At 40.5% G+C, this 26603-nt stretch overlaps 1 protein-coding gene across 4 annotated transcripts; it reads left to right on the forward strand.

Annotated features, from left to right (window-relative positions):
* Position 1: 1 nt before the first annotated feature.
* LOC142361152 (mediator of RNA polymerase II transcription subunit 1-like) lies at positions 2-26354 on the forward strand. 4 transcript variants are annotated; one of them, XM_075418599.1, is made up of 18 exons: positions 217-483; positions 928-1095; positions 11900-12003; positions 13250-13334; positions 13704-13758; positions 14209-14341; positions 15412-15440; positions 17692-17763; positions 17858-17932; positions 19120-19190; positions 19993-20058; positions 20544-20652; positions 21375-21499; positions 21860-21972; positions 23727-23922; positions 24260-24355; positions 24787-24895; positions 26018-26354. In XM_075418599.1, exons 2-18 carry the CDS (start codon positions 945-947, stop codon positions 26352-26354), a joined length of 1926 nt encoding a protein of 641 aa, XP_075274714.1. In that variant the 5' UTR covers positions 217-483; positions 928-944. The 4 variants fall into 4 exon arrangements, with proteins under 4 accessions (XP_075274712.1, XP_075274713.1, XP_075274714.1 ...); XM_075418597.1 differs by lacking the exons at positions 217-483; positions 928-1095; positions 13250-13334 and adding an exon at positions 2-44; XM_075418598.1 differs by lacking the exons at positions 928-1095; positions 13250-13334 and having other exon boundaries at positions 209-272.
* The last annotated feature ends 249 nt before the right edge of the window (positions 26355-26603 follow it).

The following is a 26603-nucleotide window of genomic DNA, read 5'->3' on the forward strand; positions in this document are numbered from 1 at the left end:
GGGGGAAGGGGCGTGGCCGCGCCGCACCGGCGGCCGCCGCAGAGGTAGGAGCGTCACCGGGCGTGGCTCCGCCCCCCCCGCTCTCCGCGCCGGGCAGGAGTGAGGGACGCGCAGGCGCGGTGCTTGCGCGGCCGCGCGCGGCGGGGGCTGAGCGGGGCGGAGAGCGGAGCGGGCGCGCGGCGCGGGCGGAACCCGCTTCCGGGAGGAGGCGGGGCGGCCGTGGGGCAGCTGCTTCCGGCGGCGGGAGGATGCCCCTCAGGCGGCCTGCGAAGGTGGGCCGCTGCCCCCCGGGGACGGGCTCCCAGCCCCGCTCATCCCCGCGGAGCGTTAGTTCGGGAGCCTGATGGTGGCGGGGAGCCTGCTGCTCCACCTTGGTTTCGGCCGAGACTTTTAAGCGAGGCGAGCGCCGTAACTTCGTGCCCGCTCCTCGCTCCCCTCAGCTAATGCCCGCTGTGGCGAGGAGATGAGGCGTGTGCCGCCGCGGTAAGGAGATGAGCTCCTGGCATCTGGCGCTAGATTTATAAACCCAGTTGGGTTTAGTGGTGAAAGCAGAGCCTGAGCCTTCCTCAGGGGACAAGTATGAGCTGACGAAACGCTTAATACCCCGAGTTTAAGCAGAATTATCGCTGGTAGAAGGGAACAGGAAGCACTGAGATTGCTAGGCGGGTTTTTTCTTTTTTACAGTCACTGACCGATCTGTCCGTGACGAGTTTTATAGGTGCCAAATAAAACGGGGAGATACGAATGTTTCCATGTTAATAATTCAAATAATAATGATGCCTTAATAACTGTATCTTTCAGTGTTACATCATTTACTTAAGTGAGAGCTTTACGGAAACACAGAGTGATTTAAACTCGTAACTGAAGTGACATAACCTAAGCATAATACAGAAACTGGCTGCTCAGTGTGTGGTTTCGTTTTGGCAGGCTGTGACCATTCAGGGATGACACAAATTGTTTTGACCTCTCCTCCTCACAATTACTTGGCTGAAGGTAGTTTCTGGGTTTGGAAATTCCAGTTTTTGTCACCTCAGCTGGAAATCTTTGACCTCGGTGTTCACATCATGCAGCCGTTGAGCTCCGTTTGCAAAGCAGGTGTGCTTTAAAATCTTGTTTGTTGTTCTTTGTGGTCGGTTTTCTGCAGTTTCTGACATCTTGGACATCAGTGTTTAATCCATTTCCCTCTAGGATTTCATTTTGTTGGCCGTACGTTTTGGCTTGAGGTGATTTTTGCATATTCCACAGAGTCTGAGAAACTGATAGCAGTAAAGGAGCAGTCCAGATGCAGTTTGTTCTGATTAAAACACCGAAATACCTTAGTTTACACAGATATATTGGGTTCTGTTAAATGGAGGGGGCAAAAAGGCAGGGTGGGGCGAAGCTGGTAATACTGAGTCAGCAGAACAGCTGAAATAAGACACAAAACGTTTTGGATATTTCATGAGAGTGAAAAATTTGTGTAATATGATTAGCCTTTTCTTGAGACCATGCAAATGTTGGAAAAGTCTTAGCCTGACCCTGTACACATGCTGATTCAGAGGTCTTCAAGAAATCCTGGCCCAACTTCTGCAGCCCTCGGAGTATCCATGTACTGTGTTACTTCCTAACGCATATTCTAGAACCCTTCCGCTGGAAGAGTGGCTGAGCCGTAGTTAAGGTATCACTAATACTGTGGTCTGCAGCTGTTCAGTACTGCCTAGTGCACAAAGAAGCCAAGGATGATTACTCCCTGTCTTCAACGCCTGCATTCAATCGCGCCCTGAAATCACACAGTTTTAAAGATCATTAGTTGCAGCAAAGGTGTCGCTGGTGGTTGACAAAATGCACACCCAGTCGCTCCTATTCTCCCTCTCTTGTTCCCTTCATCTTTTCTTGGCTGGTAATCGTAACCCTTCCTTTCACATTGTGTGGAAGGGGACGGAAGCTCCATTGCTGAAGTCAACCAAGTCTTTGCGACTGATTTTAATAGCAGTTTGGATCATGCCTGAAAAGCATTAGAGACATTCTTTTGGTCATTAGTGTTATGGCGCAGATCAGGAGCACAGCTCGGAAACCAAGCTCTCAACTGTCCTGATATACTGTGCTTTGATTTGCCTTGTGGAGTGGTGTCTGAACAGGCGAGCTGGATTTGTGTAGGACGGGACACCGAGGCGCACTGCAGGAGCGCGCCTCGGGCACTTCCGCTGCTAATGGGCATTCTGCCCGGGGGACCAGACCAGAACTGGTCCAAAATAACCTCCCCCCTGTAATACACCTAGTGTGGTTGCCAGGACTTGGATACCAACTGTTGCACTCTACGGAAAGGCCTATTTTGCGCCATGATGCTTGTTAGTGGACGTGGCCTTTGTCCTTTTGATCTCCCTTTAGAGCTACATTCTTTAAGACAACAAATGTCATTTTATGTTAATTCCCTCCCTCCCCCCCCTCCCCCCCGTGGCCCAAGCTGCATATGATAATGCAATTAAAACCAGTTTATAGTATCCCCCTCATCCTTTGTTTGTGAAATACCCCCTGGCACTTTGCCTCACCCAAGTGGAAAAAAATGAACTCTTTAACCCAAAACTAACCAAAATATTTGCATGAAAATGCATTACATGGATAGTTCCTATTCAGTTGCTAGCAGGTGACCATAGCAAGAGCATCTCTGTAGCACCCGTGATGTTTTAGGGTGTGACTCTGGCTCGTCAGTGCAAGAGAGCAACTGGAGTGTCAGAGCAGAGTAGGTACTGCAACTATTCCACGCCGCTGACTGCACAGGAACTTAGGGTTGGACAGCCCGAGGCAGCAGCAGGTTTGAACTGCTCGCTGCTCACTGGTGTTTAAATGCTACAGTGGGCACCGAAAACCATGTAGACAGCATAGCAGACACTTGCAACTTGGCCCTAAGGATGCGTGTAGTGATTGTCCTTTGTTATGTATTAGCATATGTGCCAGTACAGCTCTGCACGTAAAATACTTGCAGAGAAAAATTACGAAATGTAATTAAGCAGAGGCATAATTAATTGTGTGCTAATAGTATTTGCATTATGTACCATAACACAACGAAGAAGCCAACTGATACTGACAAACATTTCGTTGGTTTTAAAAAGCTAAAGATAAGGTGGACCTGTCAGACAAAACATGTCCGAATCTTTGGGAAAAACATTGGTGTGCAACTTCCTTTCCCAGGGAACAAAAAATACTTGTTCCCTTTACTTTAGCACACATTTTATAGCACAGTGTATGTCTAAAGTATGTAATTTAACGCTGTGATTTTAGCTTAGATTTCTGTTGACAAGAATGAATGAACTACGTTCTTTGGAAAAACCGCCTTATCAGGCATAAAACACCTATTCTTCCTTCGAGATCTCAATAAATCTCCCAGGTTGAGAGAGACTTTGTTTTTCTAAGGGATACATAGAAAGGGAACAAAACTGCTTACTGGTTTTTGAGGGCAACCTCCTATTTCAGCCCAGAATCGATTAGCCTGGCATCTGCTGGGTCTGTGGGTGTGTGGACCTTTGTGTTGTGAAGTATTGCTGAACTCAAATCAATACAGTGAGGCAGGATTTCCTGGTATTATGGGGAATTTCTTCTCTTCTATGCTGATGGCACAACTGTATTAGAATTTATTAGACGAGGTTTTGTTACCAATGCGTAAGGACGCATGAAATGTATTTGTGATTTAGTGGAGTTTTTGAAGTAGCAGGACTGAAGGAAAGAAACCACCCAGCTCACATCCACCATGGGGAGAATCACACACACCCCCACACCCACACCCTCAAAAAAAGGAAAGAGCTTGAAGCTTTTACCTGCCACCAGTTTATACCAGTTGTGAGAAATCGTAAGTAGCAGAGCGAAGAATACGGTAAACTATTGTTTGGCTAATTATCAACATACTGTACTTCCCAAGTTTGTAACTCTGTGTGCTTTTGCATGCTTTTGTATAAGGGATCGTCAGGTTTTAGGGACATACTACGCTCGAGGTATACCACTGGCATGCCCAAGTGCAGACTTGGTACGTAGCTCCCACTTTACGCAACAGAGAGCGGTGGCTGCCTTGAGAAGGTTGTGCATATGTTGGGATGGGGGGGGGTTGAATCTCTCACAGTGTGCCTGTTTCTCTCCAAAAACTAGCAGGAGAATATGATGTGACAAAGCTTATTTTGGTGCCTGCTGTTAGGCACTACAGCTCCAGGTCTTAGGGGACAGCTTACTGGATTGGGATTCAGGGAATCTTAATTCTACTCTGTGCTGGTTTTGACTGGGATAGAGTTCATTTTCTTCACAGTAGCAGTTATGGGGCTATGTTTTGGATCTGTGGTGAAAACAGTGTTGATAACACAGGGATGTTTTAGTTATCACTGAGAAGTGCTTGCACAGAGTCAAGGCCTTCTCTGCTTCTCACACCACCCCACCAGCGAGTGGGCTGGGGGTGCACAAGAAGCTGGGAGGGGACAGAGCTGGGATAGCTGACCCTAACTGACTAAAGGGATATTCCATATCATATAACATCATGCTCAGCGATAACAGGGGGGGGAGAAGAAGGAAGGGGGAGACTTACGGAGTTATGGCGTTTGTCTTCCCAAGTAACCATTACACATGGTGGAGCCCTGCTTTCCTTCAGATGGCTGGACACCTGCCTGCCGATAGGGAAGCAGTGAATGAATTCCTGATTTTGCTTTGCTTATGCATGTTTGGTTTACCTATTAAACTGTCTTTATCTGAACCTGTGAATTTTCCCTTTTACCGATTCTCTCCCCCATCCCACCAGAAGGGAGTGAGCGAGCGGCTGCATGGTGCTTAGCCGCTGGCTGGGGTTAAACCACGACATACTGTCACAGTGTCACTAATCTGCTCTGATCTTGGCCAGTCCACTATCTGTCCATTTGCTATCCCAACTTTCATTTGCCTTTTATATTTCTAGGTTAAGCTTTACAGGGTGGGAATAGTCTTTCTTTCTCTATGCTTTTGCAGCCCTTACAACCCAAGGAATATTTTTTGTGATGTGTGCAGATAAACACCAGCGCTTCTCGAAATGAAGCAATCCAATCCAGATTCTGCACACACACAAATCAAAACACACACAGGTTATGTGGGCAGTTGCTCCTACTACTCTTGCTCAATGCAAGGACATCTTCATCAGCTGTCAGCTGACAGAGGAGATTCCCATCATCTGTATCTGCCTCCAAACCTGCCACATGTGTCCCCCTACTCTTGCAAACAGATACATACTCCTGAAGAACAAGATAGCAAGATTACTGTATAAACTGTTAGGTAAAGAGATGCTTGCATCTGCTTAGCTCTATTAGCTGTAGAAATGACATTATTCGCAGTACTCCATCTGAGCTAGTCATGGTGCTTAGCACTTATCACTCTCATACCATTTTGAAAAGATAATCCATCCCCAAATGTAGTGTAGTGAAATGACTTGAATAACGAGTTCAAGAGTAACGAGGAGTTTGCAGTCAGACATCTTGTCATCCGACAGAGCTAGGAGAAGTTACTTCATTCTAGTAGGTGACTAGGAATCTGGAAATACGAGATTTGAGGGTTACAGCGCAGTTGGTTTATAAGATATTAGAACAGACAAAAACATTATTAGGAACATAGTTAAGGTATTACCAAATGTCTAAAAATATACAGGCACTAAAATGTATAGTATAATGTTTATTGCATGTATTTATAACAAGTATTCATAGTTTAATTAGTTTCGGTTTTAAAACATAAGATATGAAAAGCAGTATCAAATCGTTTAGCCAATATAGAAGGATGTAAAAATACATGGTTTGTACGGAGTACCTGTCTACATGGCACTGGTGTAACAGCTTTAACAGGCATTTGTTGGGATTGAGCTCCTTTTTGCTATTGCCCATCCTGAAAAATGTGTCCTTCCTACATACTATTTTACTGAAATCAGTATTTGCCGCTGAGCACTGTTCCTTTTTTTAGTCTGCATGTTATATAACCCATATCCTGATATGTAGTCAATCAGAACACTTAAGCCTAACAATCATCTCCAAACCAATATTGGTTTGAAATAGTTCAAAGTAGACCTAAACTAATTTCCCTTTTCTGTCATGAAAATAACACAAAAATATTGTACAAATATTTTTTCTAATCTTAGAATTGTCTACATAATTGTTTCTCTCATCTTTTTATATCTTTTCTGCTTTCCATATCCTTCCATTTCTATTGCTCCTGGTTTTCATACTTTATACGGTTTCATACTTACTTCATGGTTTTTATGTATCTTCTTACAGCCTTTCCTCTTGTGTTTCTCTAGTCTCTTTCCCCATCTTTTTCTTTCTTTCTTTCTTTCTCTGAAGATTTCCTTTTTACTTCTGATGGGGATGTGATATAGTGGAGTCAGGTAAACTGCAGTTTGGTTTCTAGTTCTGCAGCTGTGGCCAGCTTCAGGAGTCCCTTCCTCTCCACCTCTCTCTGTTTCCCAATCTGGAAAAGCAAGATAATTAAGCTGGCCTCCTGCATGCTTAGCTTTGAGACAAACTGGCTGAAAGCTCTTTTAAGCACAGCTATTCCCTTTCTCTATTTCACCTCTTCTCTACCTCAGTTACCTCCTCAATGCTCATTATGATTTTCAGCTCTTGGACTAACTCCTAGCTCCCATTCTTCCCCTGCTTCTAACAGTAACATTTTCAATGTGGACCTTCAAGGTGTTATGGTTGTTACTAACTCTGCCAAATTCTGCAGATCGTGTGTCAGCTGCATTCACTTTATCCCTATCTTGAAGGAGAGCTGTTCCATTGATTTCAGCTGACTGATGTTAGTAAGAATAGGAATGATGGTGCAACACCTGATTTTAGTTATAAAAATGATCAGAAGAGTCTTAGAAAGATGAGATGTGGGATAAGCAACAAATATTCAGTTATGAATACCAGTTATGATGTCCTATGAAACCCTGTAAAGGGAAAATGTGTGTATGTGAAGCCAGACCTCCCATGTTCATTCATAAGGTTATTTAAATCATGGTCACATGTCTCTAGTACCTTTGGGAAGAGACAGACAAGAACTACTTGGAGATTATAATGCTAATGTCAACCAGAAATCAACATTAGCCGTATCTTGACTATGCTCCGAGGAAAAGATATGCCCTGTCAGCGTCAATGCATTTCTATATCCATGGCCATTTGCTATGAACCTATTTTTTTGAAGTCTGTATATACAGCCTTTTGCTTTGAAGGATCTTAATCACTTTCAGTGAAGGAGTAGGAAACAGTTAACAGTGTTAAGTGCCTCAGACTGCAGTGCCAGAAGTACTGTTCAGTAAGTCATGAAGTAATACTTGTTCAGTCTATCAGGCTGTAGTGAAATAAAATGCAGACAGCAACATTCTGATTTTACTCTCAGGAACAAAATGTTTACACTCCATAGCTGTGGAGATGATATGGAGAGTGAAAGAAAGATGACAAAACATATTGTAGTATTTATGGGTTGTAAAGCCATAAACCATAGACCATATCAGACTAAGCTATGGCTCATGTAAGCACTGGCCTCAGCCTACCTTAGATGGAAGAGCACCTAGGATAGATAAAGGAATTGTTTGAATGCCTGCCATTTTTGATAATCACTGATTCACGTTCACGTTACATGCCCATTTTATACCTCTATCACTGCTGATCACTCTAAAATCCTATGGCACTTTGTGCAAGAACACAATATTACTTCTGATCTCCTGACCAGGTATCAATTCAGATAATCACAGCAACACCTCTTACACATCCTGCAGTTCTGACTGGAACCACTGGTTTTCACTGACTGCCCCTGGCCCCAGTTCTGTGTTTAGACTTACTCCAGGCTGTTATGTAGCTGCTGTTTTCTTTGATCAACAGTTCAGCTGAGGGCTTTTGGAAAGACACAATTCCAAGAAAGTGCTGGAAGCAGGCCAATGAAGATATTGCTGGTGATTTATTTTGATTTTTATTCTTTAGATGCAAAAAAAAAAATCAAGATTGGATGTAAGATTAGTAGAAAAAAGCAGCCCCCAGCCTCCAAAAGGAAACCAGAAACAAAAAAAAATACACCATTGTTGCACTGAATGTGGAATTCCTTGAATCTTTTCCAAACTGCTATCGTTAAAATGTAATAACAATATGCAAAGTTTTGGCTTGTTCTGTATGAAGTCTAGCATATCTTCACTGAAACAAATAGTTTACTTGAATTCATGCAAGAATATGAATGGAAAATACATTGCTCCTTTCTCAGAAAAACAAAGTACTGTTTGATGAAATGGAAGAATCATCAGAAATGGAAGAACTATGAAATTACAAAATGTTATTTTCATATGAATCACAGTGTTCCCAGGGCATGCATTGTGAAGCACATTACAGAGTCAGGAATTTAGCAACATGCAGAAAACCATGACAAAAATAAACAAAGTAGTAATAATAATAGATTTCTCAAAAGATCCCTAAAGAAGCATACCAGTTTTAACCCTTTAAAAGGGGATAAGAACACCTCCAATTATTTGAGAGCAAGAGAAGATTTTCTCTGGGGACAGCTTATTTTGTAATTGTGCACGTGAAATTTTCTGTCATCAGCAGTTTTTGCTGAACACAGAGAGAGTAATCTAGAGCAGGTGGGCATGCAGGATTCATTTGGTAATTCCTATTATTTTTTGTACTGATGATAATGCTTGGCCAGTTGTTAGGCTTTTGTCATGAACTGACCCATTTAAACATTTGTGTATCTAATATGCCTGAGATGCTATAATTAGAACATTTTTAATTATTCAACACTCTTACCTCTTCTCTTGAGTGTGGTAATTTGATATGACAGTTCTGAATACTGGAACAACACCTTGATTTGAGGAGCTTTCTGACAATGCTTAAGCTGTTGTTTCTCATGTACGTTCTAAGCCAATGTTACAATTTTATGTAGGTATGAAGTCTACTACTCATCTTTGAATATTTGTCTTGTTATGAAAATCTATCCCTATCCTGAAAAAATGATGCAAATTCATCTGCCTAAATATGTACATTTGAGCACAAAGGAAAAGGTTATTTTGTGTTTCAAAACTAAAGTGAATTTTAGGCATATCAGCCATGCTGGACTGTGACTACTTAAACTTAAAATCCTCTGTTTATTTGCAGAACAGCTATTGTGCAAACAAGGTAAGCAGTGGCATGTTTCCCTCCATTATTTTGGAAGTGTTCTGTTCAAGAGGGTCAGCAAATAATTTACTTTTCTGCTTATTCAGGACATGATCGAACCACTGGAGTCAGTATCAAGATCACAGAGACTCCAGTGAGCTCTGGATCAGGGCAAACATTTATGAAAATTACCACAAAAATATTAAACGCTACCAAGTTGTGGTATGTCAGAGGTGCACACACCCACTCACATGATCCGGACTGAGGCAACCTACTTACTTTACGTGGGCCATAGTACATGTTCTTGCCCAGCAGAAAACATTTTAATACATTGTTCAAGCAAACTTAAGTTAAACGCCTCTCTAAAAATGCTGAAAACATGTTTTTAAATGGATGCTCCAAGTCACGGGTAAAGCTCATTATTATACCTGTAGTCACTTCTAATGTCAGTGTTAAAAATAAATGAATATTTAATAGTATAAACCAAGCTAATAATTTTAGGAAAGTGTGATCTACCACCAGTGTGGAATTACATCATCAATTTACTTGATCACCTTTCACTTCCTTTGTAAAAGCTGAAATGCAAATTTACTTCATTCCTTCAGCTGTATTGACTTTCCCTAAGTAATATGCTTGACACCTGTCTGTTTGGAGACAAGTACTGCTTTTTGGCGCATACCTTATCTTCTCCTGGGATTCCTAGGTCCATATGTAGTTTTCTCTGTAATCTTAGTGAGGCCACTGGACTACTTACGTTCTGCTTAGGTACCTACATACAAGTCCAAGACTGTCTCCTTTACATGTTACGAGACTAGTTCAGGCACTGCAGCATGACTGATGACAGCTGAAAACAGAAAGTATGCTGTAAGATGTCTTGAAATGCAGCCACACAGGGTTTAGACAGGAGACATGCTCCTCTTGCTGTAGACCTGCCATTCCCCGGTGACGAAGTTTCAATCTAGTGCCTATACAAAGGTCCAGGATTAAGCCTTGAACCTCACCCTGCCATTGTGCACCGATTCTCATGCACAAGGAGACTAGCAACATGAGGTGGCCACAAAAGGATGTACCAATACAGTGTAAACATTACAGATGGCTATAGTCTGTTTCCCCTACCCTCCACCCCCAAGCTAGGCCAAAAGCTGCCTTACGGGGTGCTTCCCTGTTTTGCTGAGTGATTGTTGCTATTCTACCTCCCCAGTTAAATTCAGTCTTCTCCTGAGAGTGCTACACCTGCTGAAAAGAAGGGGACAGGCATTATGTCTTCTCCTTAGGACTTAGAAGTGGAAAAGCATGACTGACAGGGTGCCTCACCCCTTCTAAAAATTAGTGGAGAGGTGATTTTGCTATGCTTATCAAGCTTCTCAAGTTCAAACACTAATCCCTGGGGACCAGTTTTGTGAGGGAGCAAGCCTTCTGCCTCGCACCAGCACCTGTGGGTGCTGTGGTGCAGGTGCTACAAGTAGGAGCCCTGGTTTCTTGTGGTGTGGATGGAGATGGAGGTACCAGGTGGGCTGCAGTCCTCCTGTAGGCATCAAGGTGTGGGTGAGTGCAAATGTTAGTGGGGTTATGTTTCCCAGTAGGGGTGCTTGCAAGAGCTGGTTGGGGTACACTACTTCCCCTTCCACTCAGCTGGTTGAGGTGATCTGCTTTACAGGGGACTGGTTTCTGCTCTTTCATCCTCCCAGCAGGAGGAAGATTCTACCAGCCCTCACTCACCATCCTTGCTCGGTATATGCAAAGGTTATAGAGGTCCCTCTGCTAGTCTCACTCTCCCCCTGCAGCGCTGCTAGCTCAAAGGGGGTGATTCTCTGTGGCTGTTGTGCCCTCTAGGTCAAAGAAGCACTTTGCAATGTTTCTTCTGGTGCTGAGGGACAAAGCAGAGTGGGTGACATATTGCAGGGACTCAATTTCCTCTTATTAATCACTCTGGAGTACTCCTGCCTGTCTCAGGCTGATGTATTAGGAAGTTCACTCCAGTTTTATTCCTGATGGAATTAGTTGTTATGGATGCACCACATCTCAGCAAAAATCTTTCTTTGAGCCTCTGGATTCTGTGGAAGGCCAGAAAGACTATAAGGAGATGGATAACGGGCTGAAAATGTTCCTTCTCCTGGCCCTGTTCTCCTTCCTTGCTATCCCAATAAGGGAAAAAAATATTTGTACTCTGCATTGAGATTTTCTGTCTGCAAAATCTTAGAATCATTTGGGTTGGAAGGGACCTTCAGAAGTCATTTAGTCCAACCCCCCTGCAATGAGCAGGGCCATCTTCACCCTGACCAGGTTGCTCAGAGTCCCGTCCAACCTGACCTTGAATGTTTCCAGTGATGGGGCATCTACAGCCTCTCTGGGCAACCTGTTCCAGGATCTTACCACCCTAGTTGTATAAAAATGTCTCTAATATTTTTATCTCTAATCAAAATTAGCTCTAATGAGCTCTAGGTGGGTTTAGAAATTTAGATGCCTGAAACCCATGGCAAGACCTTTATTAAGAATACACACATGAATTTGTGTACATGTAAAGAAAGCCTAGTTGCTTAACAAGCTGAAGACAGGGCTGCATGTCTGTATTTTACATTGAGAATGCTTGCCTATAGAAAATCTCCTCCTACCCTTTTTCTGTCAGAAGTCTTATAAAAATTCAATATTTGTATGAAAAATTCAACTAAAACAATTTTTTTCTGCCTTCTCTTTTGAAGCATAACACCTATGACCTTAGCAAGTTTTTATATTTTTCCTCCTAACTTTTCTGGTTGCCAGTGTAAATATGTGCCATTATCCTGAGAACATTTTGACATGTTTTTCAGGTGCTGGGACAGCTATTTCTACAAATGCTTTAATGGAACAGTTGCGTTTAAAATACCAGCAAAAGCCATGGACTGAAACTCTGAAACTTGTCCATTTTTGCATGGTAAGAATCACAGATTAGATGAGACAAGGGTATGTGGTGTACGAGCATGTTGCCAAGATGGTTCAAAAACTGCTTGACTTCAAAAAACAAACAAACAAACAAAAAAAGACCAAAACCAAACCCCAAACTGTTGCCTAGTATAGCCTGGCTCCTGATTTTTCTTACAACAGTGGATAAAAAAAGAAGTTTCCTGCATTATTTTAACACTTTAGGGGTTGTTTCTTGCATTATTTTAACTCTTCAGGAGTTAGTGCTGAATGTCTAATACTTTAGGTTATTTTCCATTCATTACCATTCGCACAATTTCTTGCCCTGATTGTTTTTCAGAAACTGGCCTGAAACCTGCTGTATAGACTCTCTTCTGCTGTGTTATACCTTAAGTTGTTCCGTGATTCCTGCCATTCCAGTAACTAATTATGTTTAAGAATCATCTTTGTAATAAGCAGATTAGCACAACTGCTGTGAGCTTAGTATAAAAAGTCTCATTTTTTTCCATGCTTCTTTTTATTAAAACTAAAGTATTAATCTGAAAACAGTGTCCTGAGTTTGAACACAGTAAAAACTTTTCAGCAGTGAATGTTCTTTGTGAACTGAAGTGTGAAGTATGAGAATTTTTCAGATAAAAGCTAGAAGAGAAGCTGGGAGAGTTTGCTTGCTGCTTATCTTCAGGTAGAACTTGCACTCTGACTCTAACGAAGTACACCAGTGGTGCTTACAGATCTCTCCTTTTCACTCAGGCAGATTACTCCTGAAATAAAAATCTAAGTATTTTCTTAGTTCTCTAGTATCACGATTAAATCAGCTGACGTAGCTTGTGTTCAGCTCAAAAGAAAAGGGAATGGAAAGCTGCTCCCTGCTGCAAAGGCCTCTGATAACAGGCTGCCCAGGGAAGTGGTGGAGTCACCATCGCTGGAGGTGTTCAGAAAATGTTTAGATGTGGCACTTCAGGACAAGGTTTAGTAGGCATGGTGGTGCTGGGTTGATGGCTGTACTTGCTGATCTTAGAGGATATTTCCAGCTTTAATAATTCTGTGATTCTATATATAATTACTGCATAATAGTGTCTTAATGAATCCATTCAGTGCTGCCACTTTAGAGATAGCTACAGTCATAGGTCACCTCTATGTTTGAGAAAAAGAAGTAAGTAGTGTTTTGTTGTACTGGGCATTGTGTCTTCGCACACAGTGATATTACTCTTTGGCTAGTAATTTAAGGAGTCTGTCTCTTGTTTTCACAAATGTGCTAGGATAAGCCACTTCGACAGCCCGTCAGTAATGCTCCAGATGATCCATTGCTCTCTTGCATGGAGAAGATACAGAGGACATTAAATGGTAACAAGCTGTCAGATAACTCAAAGTGTATTTTTGAATATTCTATGGAAACTACCCATCCTTCTCTGTTGGTGATGTTCTACGTAAAGGGGTCAAATGTACAAACACAGAGGTGGATATGACACAAGAGACTTGTGACTCATCTTTGGGCTAAGCCGTCAGGCTATAGCTATTCTCAGTGTCTGAGACTAAGCTCTACCCAGCACAGCACTCGTTAATCATAGGGTAATAGTTGTCACTAATAACAAGAAGTCATGCCAGAGATGCTATTTTCTCATTGCCTAAATTGTACCCTTTAAAGCAGGATAATGCTGGTTCTTCTTCTTGATTATTGCAGCCTAATTAAATAACATTTCCATTTTTTTGCAGCTAAATCTTTATTTTCTGTGATGAACAGATTGGAATCTTTATCCAAACAAAAAGGGTAAGTATGTTTATGAATAAATGCAAATGAGCAAGCGTAGCCCCAAGTCCAGTGAGGAATACCATCTGGATGGCTTGTCAACAGTATTTCTTTTTAGCTTGGTGTTCCAATGGAGTGTGTTACTTGGAATGGGCATAACTGTCTATTTTAATTAGTCCTTTGTGGAGGAGGTTGGTAGGTGAAGAGAGGGCATGCATGCCTAGGTCCCAAAGCTAGAGACTGGGGTAGATTGTTTTCAGCAAATCAACACGATAATGCAAAGAGCTGAGCACAAATGTATTGCCTGGTTGGATAGTTTTCAGAAGCTGAGCCAAGGAAGAGTTATTTCTGAAGCATCCCTGGCGTCTCTTCCCATGACCAAGTACACTATACTCATTTCTTTTCTTCATGTGACAGAATTTTTAGATATACGAGCCTTTTTTCCCATTTTTCTCTTTCCCCTCTCCGCAGGCTTAATGCTTATGTTAGCCTCAGTGGGACTACCTGCTACATAACATCGAACATGTTTTATATAGAAGTTCAGGTGGAGAAGGATGGAAAGGTGATGGATGTAAAGCTGGCTCACCTTGGAGAAGCTCCTGTGGTAAAGTTAATTTTCTCTGTCTCTCACCTCCCAGTAGTCTCCCACCTGGCATCCAGCTGCCATATCAGAAAGTCTTTGGCTTCCTTTTTGTCTTGTCACACCTGCCAGCCTGTGCATGACACTAGCTACCTCTTTAGGCATCTGAATCTCTCACCCATATTTACAATTCGGTTACAGAAATCTAGTACTGTAGTGCTAAATTTTAAGGTAAAACTCAGCTGGCATGCACAGCTTCCAAGAACTTTTTAGTACCCTGTATAAATATTTGTATTATCATTCTTTGACGTTATCAATATACAATAAATACCAGGGTCTTTAAATATTTTTCTGAGAAGGTGTAGTGCAATATAAATTCCAAATGGATGTCTTCAAGCTGTTACCGGAGATTCTGTTTTTCCTTCTGCCTTCTTTAGGATTATGTGCATTCTTACTAATGGGGCTGTTTTTCTTGCAATGTTTCTCATTAAAATATTGGCAAAATACCACTCTGCAATTTTACATACCATGTTCAATGTTACATACAATACTTCAGATCAAAGATAATAACAAGCTGTTGCGGGGGGGCAGGGAGCATAAACACTGATTTTTATCAGTAAGTATCCAAATTGTTACATTCATTTGGAGTTAATTTAGTCCCTTTTTTTCAGTTGCAGTCAGCCCAGGAATTTCAAGTTGTTCTGTTTAACCAGCACAGGGCTGTTGAGCAGCGACTGCTGGACAATATTGTTGGGATGGAAATGCATAACCAGAGAATTTTAGCACAGTAACTGCCAATAAAAGGAAAACTGGCAAAGATGCAATTTTTTTTTTCTGGAAAGAATTTATTAACAAACCATTTCTGTTAATTTTAACCTCTCCACAGAATCTTTGTTCTTCTAATTATTATATTATGTTTTAACTACTGTAATGTTAGTCTCAGCTTTGGAGGGGTTTTTTGGTATTTTTTTTAAGCTAACCATTCAGCTAGTTAAAAATAATGGGAGCAGTCTTATCATTTCCAATGAAATGTTTTTAAGAGATGTTTCAGAAAGGGTGGTAAGAAACGTGAAACTCCTCTCTCATTCCTGTAGGCTTGTGATGACTTGGTGCAGCATCTAAGGTAACGAATCATCTGCAGATCGTCTTGTTGAATGGAAAGGAATTCCTGAGTCTTGTGTTTCTCTGAATGTTGTGGAGAGTCAAGGCTGGAATGGTTTCAGTGTGAGAACTGAAGAAAAAAAAAAAGAAAAATGAAAAAAGCAAGGATCAGGAAACAAGAGTACGAATCCAGAAAACAACAGATCTACTGACACCTTTTTGGATTTTATTTTATGTGGGAAATTGGTTCCAGTGCTCCATATTGGAGGTTGGTGGTTGTTGTAACTGTTATTACCTGCTTCCAGCTTATGAGTTCAAGGCTAAAACTGCAGCAAATACAGAAAAAACATACTCCAGGCATTACTTATTTCTCGAGTCATTCCACTGAAAACAGCTAAGTTGCATCTGCTTCAATGGAGCAAGGGGAAAGAGTAGTCCCCAATACATTTGCTCTAGCTGCCAGTTGAACACACCCTTTGAATGCTGACATTTATGTTGATTGCAACCACTTGGACCCATAATTTTGGAAATGGACTGATGATAACCATTCAGAACTAGCAGATTTACAGATCCAAACCAGATATTACTTTTCCCCTTCTCCTTCCATCAAATACTAAATAGTCTTTGTATTGTCCTTATGGAAATGTCTCAACTTAATCTCCTTAAGGCTTCTGTCACAGCAATGAAAGCAAGTTGATATCACAAGGCCTGTTTTTCTTTGCAAATGCGTAGGAGGAGATGTTATTTAAATTTTCTCATGTAGCAGTAGGGCACTATATAAATATATATTATTTTTTTATTACCACATTTTGTTCTGTCTGAACAGTTGTGGTTCCAGCTCAGGCCACCACCTTAAAAGACCATTTATAAGTTCACCAGCCAACATGACCAAAGTTCCAGGTTTTACTGATTATATGTTAAAAATTGGATTATTATTTCAATACCTTGGCAGAACAGTTGAAGTGGATGGTAAAGAGAGAAAGAATGATCATTGACCTTGCGTATTTCATCTCTCTTCCATGTGGATCTGTAATGCATCAGTTTTTCCAGCCCTCTTTCCTCAGAAATGAAGTTATATTAGCTTTATGGGTGTAAACAGCTATATCTTAAAGCTTTAACTTGCATTTTCCTAGGTTTTTGACTCCCAGTGATGTTAACTGCCAACAGTGTGGCTCTGAGTGATGGCATATAGTTACCGTTGGCACTGTGGGTAGTGCTTTCCTGCCTTCCTGGTTTCATTAGGATTTGGCATGAAGTGCAAGTATTCCTACTACACCTCTTGGTGTAGTATTTTACTTGGTCGTAAGGCAGTTTGTTGTATGTGTAATGTTTCCTGTGAGTCTCAAAGTAACTATAAAATCATGACGAACCAGCCAGCTAATGCATAGGCTGTTGCTGTGTACCTGCCTGTACCTGCATGCCTGCTTCCCCACTAGTCCAGCTGGAAAGAGTCACAGAAGAGCTGGGTGACTTGTTTAGGTTTCTGTCTGGAAAGTGTTTGGTCCCAGTGTGAAAGTCCAGGCAGGCTTATTTGGTCTCTCTGCTGGTCCACATTGCAGCCACATCTGCATGGAAAGGAAAGTTACGTCTTCTTGAGTACAGCTCTCTGTGTGACTGCAGCACTACAGAGTTTAGTAAGGCTTGTAAAATCCACTTAAAACCCTCTTAAAGCAGGCGAGTAAATACGTGGTGGGTTAGTCTGAGCAGAACTCCAGGCTATCGCAGCTAGTCAGAATCTGCAGGAATTCTGGGTTTTGAGCAGTCTGAACCATAACTTCACAAACTTCTGCAAGCCACTTGTCCCCTGTTCTTTTTTTGACTGAGGTATCTAGCAATAGTATTTAAGATCTGTCTCTCTCACAGGGTGCAGTGAAGTGCAATATTAATACAATCCTTGATATTTTGATGGAAAGAACAATGTACAAGTGCATTGCATTAGGGAGGTGTTACTACATGACTAGCTTTATTGGAACACAAGGAGAAGTCCTTTGCAGCTGATGAGCTGTGAAATTTGTGTATTGTGCACATCTATTGCTTCCAGTAGTGTGTATTTTACCAGTGTCAGCTATAATTACATTGCTTTTTGCAACAGAGCCAAGGATTCACATTTCCTGGTATCTTCTAAGAAAACTTAAAAGCAGTACTGCTACTTGCCAGATCTGATAAGGAGGGGGCCTATGTCGCCCTGAAACGGTACTTTTATCAAGTTAGCTATAAAAGACTAATTATCCATCCCATTTAGCAGCATGATAGCAACTGTTTCTTTTTGGTAGGATGAAGAACTATGATGTCTTTGGAAATATTCTAGAAGACCTATCAAATGTGTATCAGATTCCAGGAAACAGGTTGCAACTAGTTTTTAGTTGAAAAACTTTTAAAATCCATAGCCTAGCTTTTGTTTACTTACAGAAATAATAATTTGTTTTCTCTCTCTCCCAGTGAAATGAAAGCTAAGGGATACCTTGCTTTGCAGGCCCTTGAAAAAGATCTTTATTCAATGTCTCTTCTAGACAGGTAACTTCAAGTCTACCTCTTTCTCGCTTGCCCTCCGCCCCCACCCCTTCATTTCACTAAAATACAAGTTAACAGATCTAATTATAGAGCAGGATGTGGAAGGCTAATGAGTTTTCTCCCACTGGAAAGCTTGGAGCCTTTCTGCAGTTCACCAAACCCAGGCGTGCCAAACAAGATGATCTACTGAACTCCTGTTCTTTATATGAGAACTCGCTGGGAAACTGGTTGGTTGCAGATTTTGGGTGTGTGTGCATGTGACCACCCACCAGGAGCAAACAGTGCATCTGAAAGTCAGCAGTCATGTTTAGATGTCCCTGTGACAGAAGTAAAATATGTCTTTTGGGGTTCTGCTGTCTGGGTATCTCCTGGTGCTCAGGTTTTAGACTAGGAGTAGTGAATGCTATCTTTCTTCCTATCCTTCCTTTTCTCATTTTTCCTTTCAAATGGTAGGATTACAGACAAATGGGGAACAGATTTTCCTAAACGCTCTGGTAATTGTGCAATGATTCTCATTCTTTTCAGAAAATCAGAATTGAGGCCAGTGCTTTCCTTCTGGATTTTTGAAGCATCTTATTTGTATCTTGCCTATTAAGTACTCTCGGCAAGCACGGCCCTCTGTAACTTGAAACACACTCTTGGCTTATTTTTGTACAGTGTTCCCTTATGACGCATACTAACTCCATGAACAAATATAGCATATCCTTACTGATCACTGATATATCAATAAATATTATTTATGAGTTAGATTGTCCCATGTATGATAGAAGTTAATGCACTTCAGAGTTTTAATACACAGCTATGTAATTGTATGGCTGTACATATTCAGCTGTATGGTCATGTTTGAGGTTAAAGACTGGTTCTCTTTGAGTTAGTTTATCCAGGTTATTTCCTCACTCTTTGCTCAACCTGCCACTGCAATATTTTCGTCCACCTTCATTTCTGGTAAATAGCACATCAAACTGCAATATGAAACAGCTTAGATACAAGGTTGAAACTGAAAGCCCAAGTCCTAGTAGCAAAGCATGAATGGAATGATGGTGTTTTGGAAGCTGTTGCAACGAATGGAGACACAATCTACTTCCAAGCAAGCATTGTCTCCCTTTGATTAAGGTTGCAAATTATGCTTTACATTAGCCTAGCTAGCACTGCAACTCGGGAAACACTAATCAAGATGTGTTTTGAACTAGACCACAGGATGTAAACAGAATTACTGAAGTACTTCATGGAAAAGTAGGACACCTGGTGCCAAGAACTGGAGGTGATTTTTTTTTGTTGGTTCATGGATTCAAATAATCGTAATAAAAAAAACCCTACTGAGTTGATCTTTCTTTACAGTACAGATCCTCTAGTATAAATAAAACATGCTGTAAGGACTTACTGTGTCTGTATTCTCAGATAGTGTACAGACATACAGAAAGAGAGGCCAGGTGGTTTATCAGCTACTGCAGCATTGACTTTGCAGCAGCCTAAAAGCAAAGCCAGCAATATTCTGAGGTTATGTGGGAAACCACAGTTTGGGAGTAACCGTGAGATGACAGTGGTAGTAGCTGAGATAATACTCCTGTTGCCTAAAAGGCAAATACAGTCAGTTGATAAGTTTTTTGGCTCATCTACACTGTCAGAAGTGAGCTTTAACCGTTAATGTGTTAAAGTTCATTAAAGTACTTGTAACACGTTACTGCTATCCTGTTGCACAGCTTGATCTGAGTGTCCCTTATGCAAGTATTACAAGTTTCCCTTCTATTTCAGACTAGTCACTGAAAGCTAGCAGTTCAGCTAGTATTTTTAAGGCTGAACAACAGGTTATTTCGCAAGAGATAGAAACTTTATCTAATATTTTCAAAGATGCTGATGAATTTATACACTGAGGGTTTAGTTGTTAAATGCTGACTAAGAAAATGCTGTGATTTGAACATACGCTGTAATTAGAGATGTAGTCTTATGAGGAATCACCTTCTGCCCATCTACGCTGCTCTTGGTTTTTTCCCCCCTTTGTATCAAGATGCCTAATATATTTTCTCTATTGACATGTGTAGTAACCTTTTTTCTTTATTCCTCAGGAACTCCTATGAACATTGAATTTTACGTTTCTCCCTATCAAATTTTGGAAGCAGAACTAAATCCTGGTAAAGTTAGAAAAGCAGAAATAACTAATGTAATAACTTTTTCAGCACTACCTGTTTCATTAAGCAAAGCTCATTAATGAAACACAGAAATAAGATTTTAAAATTCTAGTTTAGCAGAATGATTTATGTGATGCACTTTAGTACAATTATGATGTACATCAGCAAACTACTTTCCCATTTCCTGGCTGTTGACCCAAATTGAAGTGAGAGTGATACCAAACAAAATAATGGCCTAGCCAGCATGAAAATGACTGGTGGTTGCTTGATCTGTTTCATGGCGTGTCCCAAAAGCAGCTATTGCTGCTATCACCATTGGGCAACTTGGGTGTTTTGGGCGTGGTCTGTGCAGGCTGCTGGCTGCTCACACCATTGTGGCTGTCATTTGGACATGACCTTTAAAAGACCTTAACATTGCATGTTTTGTATGTACAGGATTACTTTACACTGACACAGGGGAAAATAATGCCATTCTCTTTCTCCGTCAGGTTCCCAGGTATGTGGAACAAAAACAGTTGTAACTGTTGAAGGCACAGATACGTTCCACAAACTTCCTCTTTCTCCACTGCTTGTAGATTCTCAAGCTGGAGAGGACGGGTGAGGCTCTGGACACTTCTCAATACAGAAATGGATTTACAAGGCATTGGCGCTAACCTCATCATAACTTGCATGTAGCCTCTGCTAAGGCAGGAAGCCTTGTTTTATTGGTGACGTTATGCTCCATAGCTACACCCTCTATAAGCCGTGGCTTTTACAGTTTTCCCAAATGGACTTTAAAATTATTGCGTTCATATTTAACTGTGTCAATTGCATTGAACTGTGGATTTGTTCATAGATTTGAAGCCAGAAAGAGCCACAGGAAAAATATTACTTAACTTCTTAGTAGTCAACAAGCAACTCCTGCATAGTTTCAGAATAAATAAAGCATATATTAAGGGATATTACATCTTCACTTTAAAAAATAGTTTGTCATCCCAGCATGGATACTGGCACCTCATCTCTCTCTACTTCAGTGCTAGGCTGGAGGGAAAGTCTGCTAGGCTGGAGGGAAAGTCTGAAGTCATTCTCCAAAATAAATCACTATAGAACGATTCCTCAGTTTCTGGTGGCTTACTTTTTATTTCTGCCAGTCTTCACATTAGCCTTGTTTCAAAACCTTAAAGGCTATAGTTGTGTTTATAAAACAGAGCTTTTCTCAAGACAGAAAATGTATGGAACATAGTAAACTGCTAGAGACCTAACAGTGGCCTTGCACTAAGAGTCTTCGTTACGTCAATTTCTGTAACAAGCTTTTATTCTGACCTTTTTTTTTTTTTAAGCAACCCTGCTTTTTCACCACTGACTGATGAACTCAGCATGGATTTGCCAGCTTTTTTCGTGTTGAAGTTTCACCAGCCTATTCCTATGTCCTCATCCAGTATTGAAGAAATACAGAGGCTCACAGGCATGTTATAATTGTTTTTAAGACTAAGTACTTCTGTGACTATGCATTGCTCATTTGCTTTGTATTGCCCTGTGTTAGTGTTGTAAGAGGAAAAACGGGTTTCTGGGGCAGAACGTGTTCTGTTCTATCAGCCCAAGCGTAACATTTGAGCAACCAGTGCAAAACACAAAAGTTCTAAGAAAGACATGACAATTACAGGCAAAGCTGTTAACACTCTACCTCGAACTCCCATTAGCAAAATTGGGAATAAGAAAGAGATTAATGTTTTTGTCTTTTCAAAACATTGGTTTTGTTTTTAATATTAGCTTTCATGTACAGTCATAACCTAAATGCTAATAAAAAAAAATCACCTGGTTTCAGGAATTCAGATTACTGGCTTGAAACTAGCTCCTCTGTATGAGCTGATTGTTCAGTCTACCCTCAAAGAAAAATGCAGTGAAGACTTGTCTACACATCAATGCTGTTTCTTTGTGGTGAGTAATGTGTGCATTTGACATACATTTTGCCCTTGTGCAATGTATATATTCTGAATGATATTTCCCCATAAGCAAGAATTGCAGACTTCCCAGTATCCCAACAGTATTTAAATGCTCTTTAGGAACTAGTTCAAGTTATTTACAAAACAATATTAGACCCTTTCAAGTAAGCGAGCTTCTCATCCTCATTAATGAAACACTGTGTGCGTGGCTGCTGAAGTCACACTAATTTGTCTGTGTGCAACCCAATTATTTACTCTTCTAAAATTTGCTCAGAACTTTATCATGAAAGCCTTAAAAAGAAGGAAACTTATTCGCTGGTGTGAGGAGCAAGTCCCAAGATGGTACTTACCTAGATTTCTGAAGGTCTTTATCATGCTGCATGTCACGCGCTGCGTATCATGCTGTTTTAACAAAAAAGATTTCTTCATTAGATAATACTGAGAATATTGATTCCTTTTAAAGCGACTGGCAGAAAGAAAAGTGTAAAGTGTTACAATAGTGACCTCAATTACTAGAGCTATGGTTGTTTAACTGTAGATCCTTCCTTTTTAATAATTGTTTTATTAAAAAAATATTTAATTTAGACTGCATTGTAGAGGATGTAGAGGAAAAATTTTAGAATAGAAAATGGTGGCTAAGATGCTTTGTGCCAGAGTTATGTATGTGCAGCTACAAGACAAGCTTCAAAGATCTACTTTTTTTGCTAGGAAACATTAATTTTGCAATTCATGGCAACAAAAGGACACTTTTCTACCAGCAGTGTTAGCAGAGCCCATTGCCTACATCGTGCTTGGACTTTGAGGTGATTTACAGAAGGTAGTAATAGGTTTACACCATGTTAAAACATGGTTTAGCAAAGCTCTGCTCTATAAAACCTGTAAGATGGGATGAAGTTTTCATTTCCATTAGATACATGCGAAAGGCTCTGTAACTCTTCAGCAATGCCCTAAAATAGTAGTACTTGCTGGTAGATTGTTTTGCTTCTGACTTTAAATATTTTATTTTTAGAAATAAATTACTAAATTGAAGTCTAACTTTGAAAGGAGCATAGAGGAAACCCTTTCACTCCATGAACACATGAGGAAAAGCTCTTGTATTCTGCTCTTCAGCTTTTCTTAATATAGACCCCTGCTAATTAACTGCCCTGCCCGGTTCTTAAGGTGACAGTTCCCATTTGGTATCCTGAAGCAGGTAACACAATATTGCACTTCTAATTTTGTCACAGAATCACTATCAACATGGACAGGTGGCAAATTTTTACTATCTCCTGCTCTTCAAATGAATCATTGGGAGATATTCTAGCCAAACATGCTTCTCCAAAGAAAGCAGTAGTGGTTGAGGAACAACATGTGATGCCTTGAAGAGACTTCAGGCAAAAATGCTATCCTATTTGTACAACTGTCAAGCAGTGCTACTGTGATGTTCTTCTGAGAGAGGATCCTGGCTGTTAACATTTCTACAGCCTACAGGGCTCTTAAGAGCAGTTGGGGGAATTGGTGGCACTGAACTCCTGACCACTTGGCTCTGGGTATATTCTCCTAATTTGGATGCATTTGGGAGGGAGAGTGGATCTTATTTAGCTTCCTCCAAGGATTATATTTCTACTGAAATGCAGAGACATGATGAACATGCTGGAAGTGTGTCCTCCAAAATTGTTTTTGCTGTCAGATTGTGCAGTTGCCTGATAACATCAAGATTTACTTTCTCATTTTCAGTGCTTGAAATATACCACCATATTTGTTGTTCAGTCTCTTCCAGATTGCCCAAAGCACTGTTACTTCCTAAACAAGGGCTCAGAAAAATCAGATTTAGCAGGAGCCTTGGTCAGTAAAATCCCATTTAGCCATCCAAAGTGCGTGCCTGGCGTAATAGAGATTCTTCGACATCAAGTGGCATATAACAGCCTTCTTAGCAGCTGTGTCTCTGAGAAGCATATAAACGAAGGTAAATCGTGTGGTTGGAAGTAACGGCAGAGTATTAGAGAGAGAAACTAGCTTCTAAGCTGGGTGTTAACAGATTTACTGCTCCCTTGCCAAAGCTGTCATTACTTGTGGAGTACTTTGAATGATAAAAAATCCTTAATTCTAGTACCATACTCTGTTAAATTTCTTTCTTTAAAGTGTCCCAGGCCTGACACTTCTGTAAGCATGAACTAAGCTGACAAAGTAATGAAAAACTAGATTCTACTTTCTCAGTATTTTTTTAAATTCTGGCATGTGATTCAGTGAGAAGGAGTCCGATTCAATGAGCGGATATCACTAAACAGTCATTTTATTTCTAGATGATTCAGAACTGCTTTACTTTGAAGTGGTGCCACACAAGAACACCAGCTTTTCTGTCTTTTTCCTTCATCCTGCAAAAGAGAATTTAGCCTGTGGTACGTGTGGAATAATTGATACCGTCCTCTTTGTTGGGCTGACAAGAGACTTGGTTCTATCTAGGCTCTTGCGCTACAGTTCTTGGTTACGAATACATTCTAAGGGCTACTCTCAATGGTGAGCAACCCATGAAAACCACAAAATAGTGGTTGTGTATAAATTGCTTACTAAAGTGTTCTGTATTCAGCATAAACCAGAAAGTAAATACAAATATTCAAGTCCTATTCTGTCTTGGCCTGTAATTAATAAATTGTAACTTCTACTATTTTTTATTTATTAAAAAAAAGCAAGTCTTACACCAGAGCATTGCTGCAAGCCCCCTCCCACTGACTTCAGTCTTACCTCTCTTGAAGCATCACAATGAAAGGATAGGTTTCAATGTTTATAAAATTGTTTATTTTTAAATACTTAATATTCTGTTCTTTCTTAGTGATAATTGATGTTATAACCTCCAGAGAAGTCCAATGTCACCTTCATTTAAATCCTCAAGATCCAACTCTAAATTCTAGTGATGACTTTATAACAAGAGCTATGAAGCGGTAAGTAGTTGTATATTATTTCATAACAGCTGGAATGAACTTCAGATGTCCATTTAATGGAAATACCACGTGCATTCACAATGCCATAAACTCAGCAACCAGAAAATTTCACTCTAGTAAAAAGTTAGAATAGTGAGAAAAAGTTACTTCAGTGTCTTAAGTATCTCTTTCAAAAATGACTAGTTATGGAAAGTGTTCCTTCCTAGTAGAAAGCATGTGGGGCAGGGAAATGCTTTTGAATGAAGGTAATTTTACCTTTTATAAAAATGCTTTTTTCTTTTATAAACATGCTATTCTGAAGACGCTAGCTGATGACAGTCTCATGACTGGTATAACTTAAAATAGCATAGAAGGGACTTTTTCCACATCTGCGTAACACCAATTAGTACTTATTTTCAGCAAGTGAGGAGTGTATGGCATGTCTACAATGCTGTCTCTGGCTTGTTTTCTGAAACAAATTCCAAGAGAGGCAAATTGCTGTGGTATCTGAACATACGCTAGAGGAAGAACTGAGAGCACTAATTCATGTGGCATAAGCTAGTATATAACTATTATCCATTTGATGACAGCAAGATCAACGCAGGCTTGATTTTGAACCTGTTTAAACAGCCTGTGCTGTTAAGTCACAGGGTACTAGACACTATTACACTATTCCCAGAACCAGGTAACTCTATTGTTAGAGTGGAAAAAACTCCTCTAGTGTAGATAGTGTTTTAGAGGAGATATGCTCTGTACCTGTCTTATACAAAACATGAAAGTTACAATTATAAAACTCAGTAAAAATTAATATATTTAAATTAGATTTTCATTAAAAGCACCCTTATGACTTGTTTTTTTGACCAAACCCTCCCACTCTTTCATCAAAGCTTCTTTGCACCGCCATGCTCACAGATCCAGCACTTCATTTCATTGTGTCAAAGTATGGTTCCTGTATAGCACATGTAGCTATACTGTAGTTACAGTGTAAAGCCTATTAGGTGTACAAGGCAAAAATATACAAAGAGTTAGTGCTGTTTTTCACCACACCTATCATTCAGGTGTCAGCCATTGTTTCAAAAAAGTAGCATGCTGAAGAATGGATGAAGCCTGTAGTAATGACTAATGTTTTGTTTCCTCCTTCAGTTGCATGTCAGTCCCAGTTGTGATGAGAGCTATCTTCCGGAATGCTGCCAAGGTGAAAGCTGATAGTGAAACACAAGATGTGGAAGTAGACACGAAACAAAAACCTGAACCACCATGTGAGCAAATGACGGATTCTAATAGCCTTGAAGAAAGTCTGTCTGCGGCTGGTCAGCAAGATTTGGTAGTGACGCATAAGTCAAGTATTACAGAAAGCCCAAAAGAAAATCTCTCCACAGCCAGACTGGAAACTCCGGGTGATAACATGGAAAAAAGTAACCCCACAGTAAGCACAGAAACTTTGTGCGGAGTGGAGGAAAGTAATTCCACAGCCGTATAGAAACTGTTATGACCAATAAATAAACCACACAATCTATTGTTTGATAATCAAACAAGAAAGAAATATTTTCCCTGGCATAGATTGCTTTTGCAGAAGTAGTTGGAGAGAACTTGGCAAGCTCACTGTCTGCTTAGTAATTTGTGAATGGAGTTTCCTCTTTGCACACTATTAAATATGTAGAATACTCTTGAATTTGTGTTTTTAAACTTCCAAATTTGAAAAGTCTAACACTGCTCTAGTAACCTTTAT

The sequence above is a fragment of the Opisthocomus hoazin genome, chromosome 4, assembly GCF_030867145.1.
Source record: "Opisthocomus hoazin isolate bOpiHoa1 chromosome 4, bOpiHoa1.hap1, whole genome shotgun sequence".
NCBI lineage: Eukaryota > Metazoa > Chordata > Aves > Opisthocomiformes > Opisthocomidae > Opisthocomus > Opisthocomus hoazin.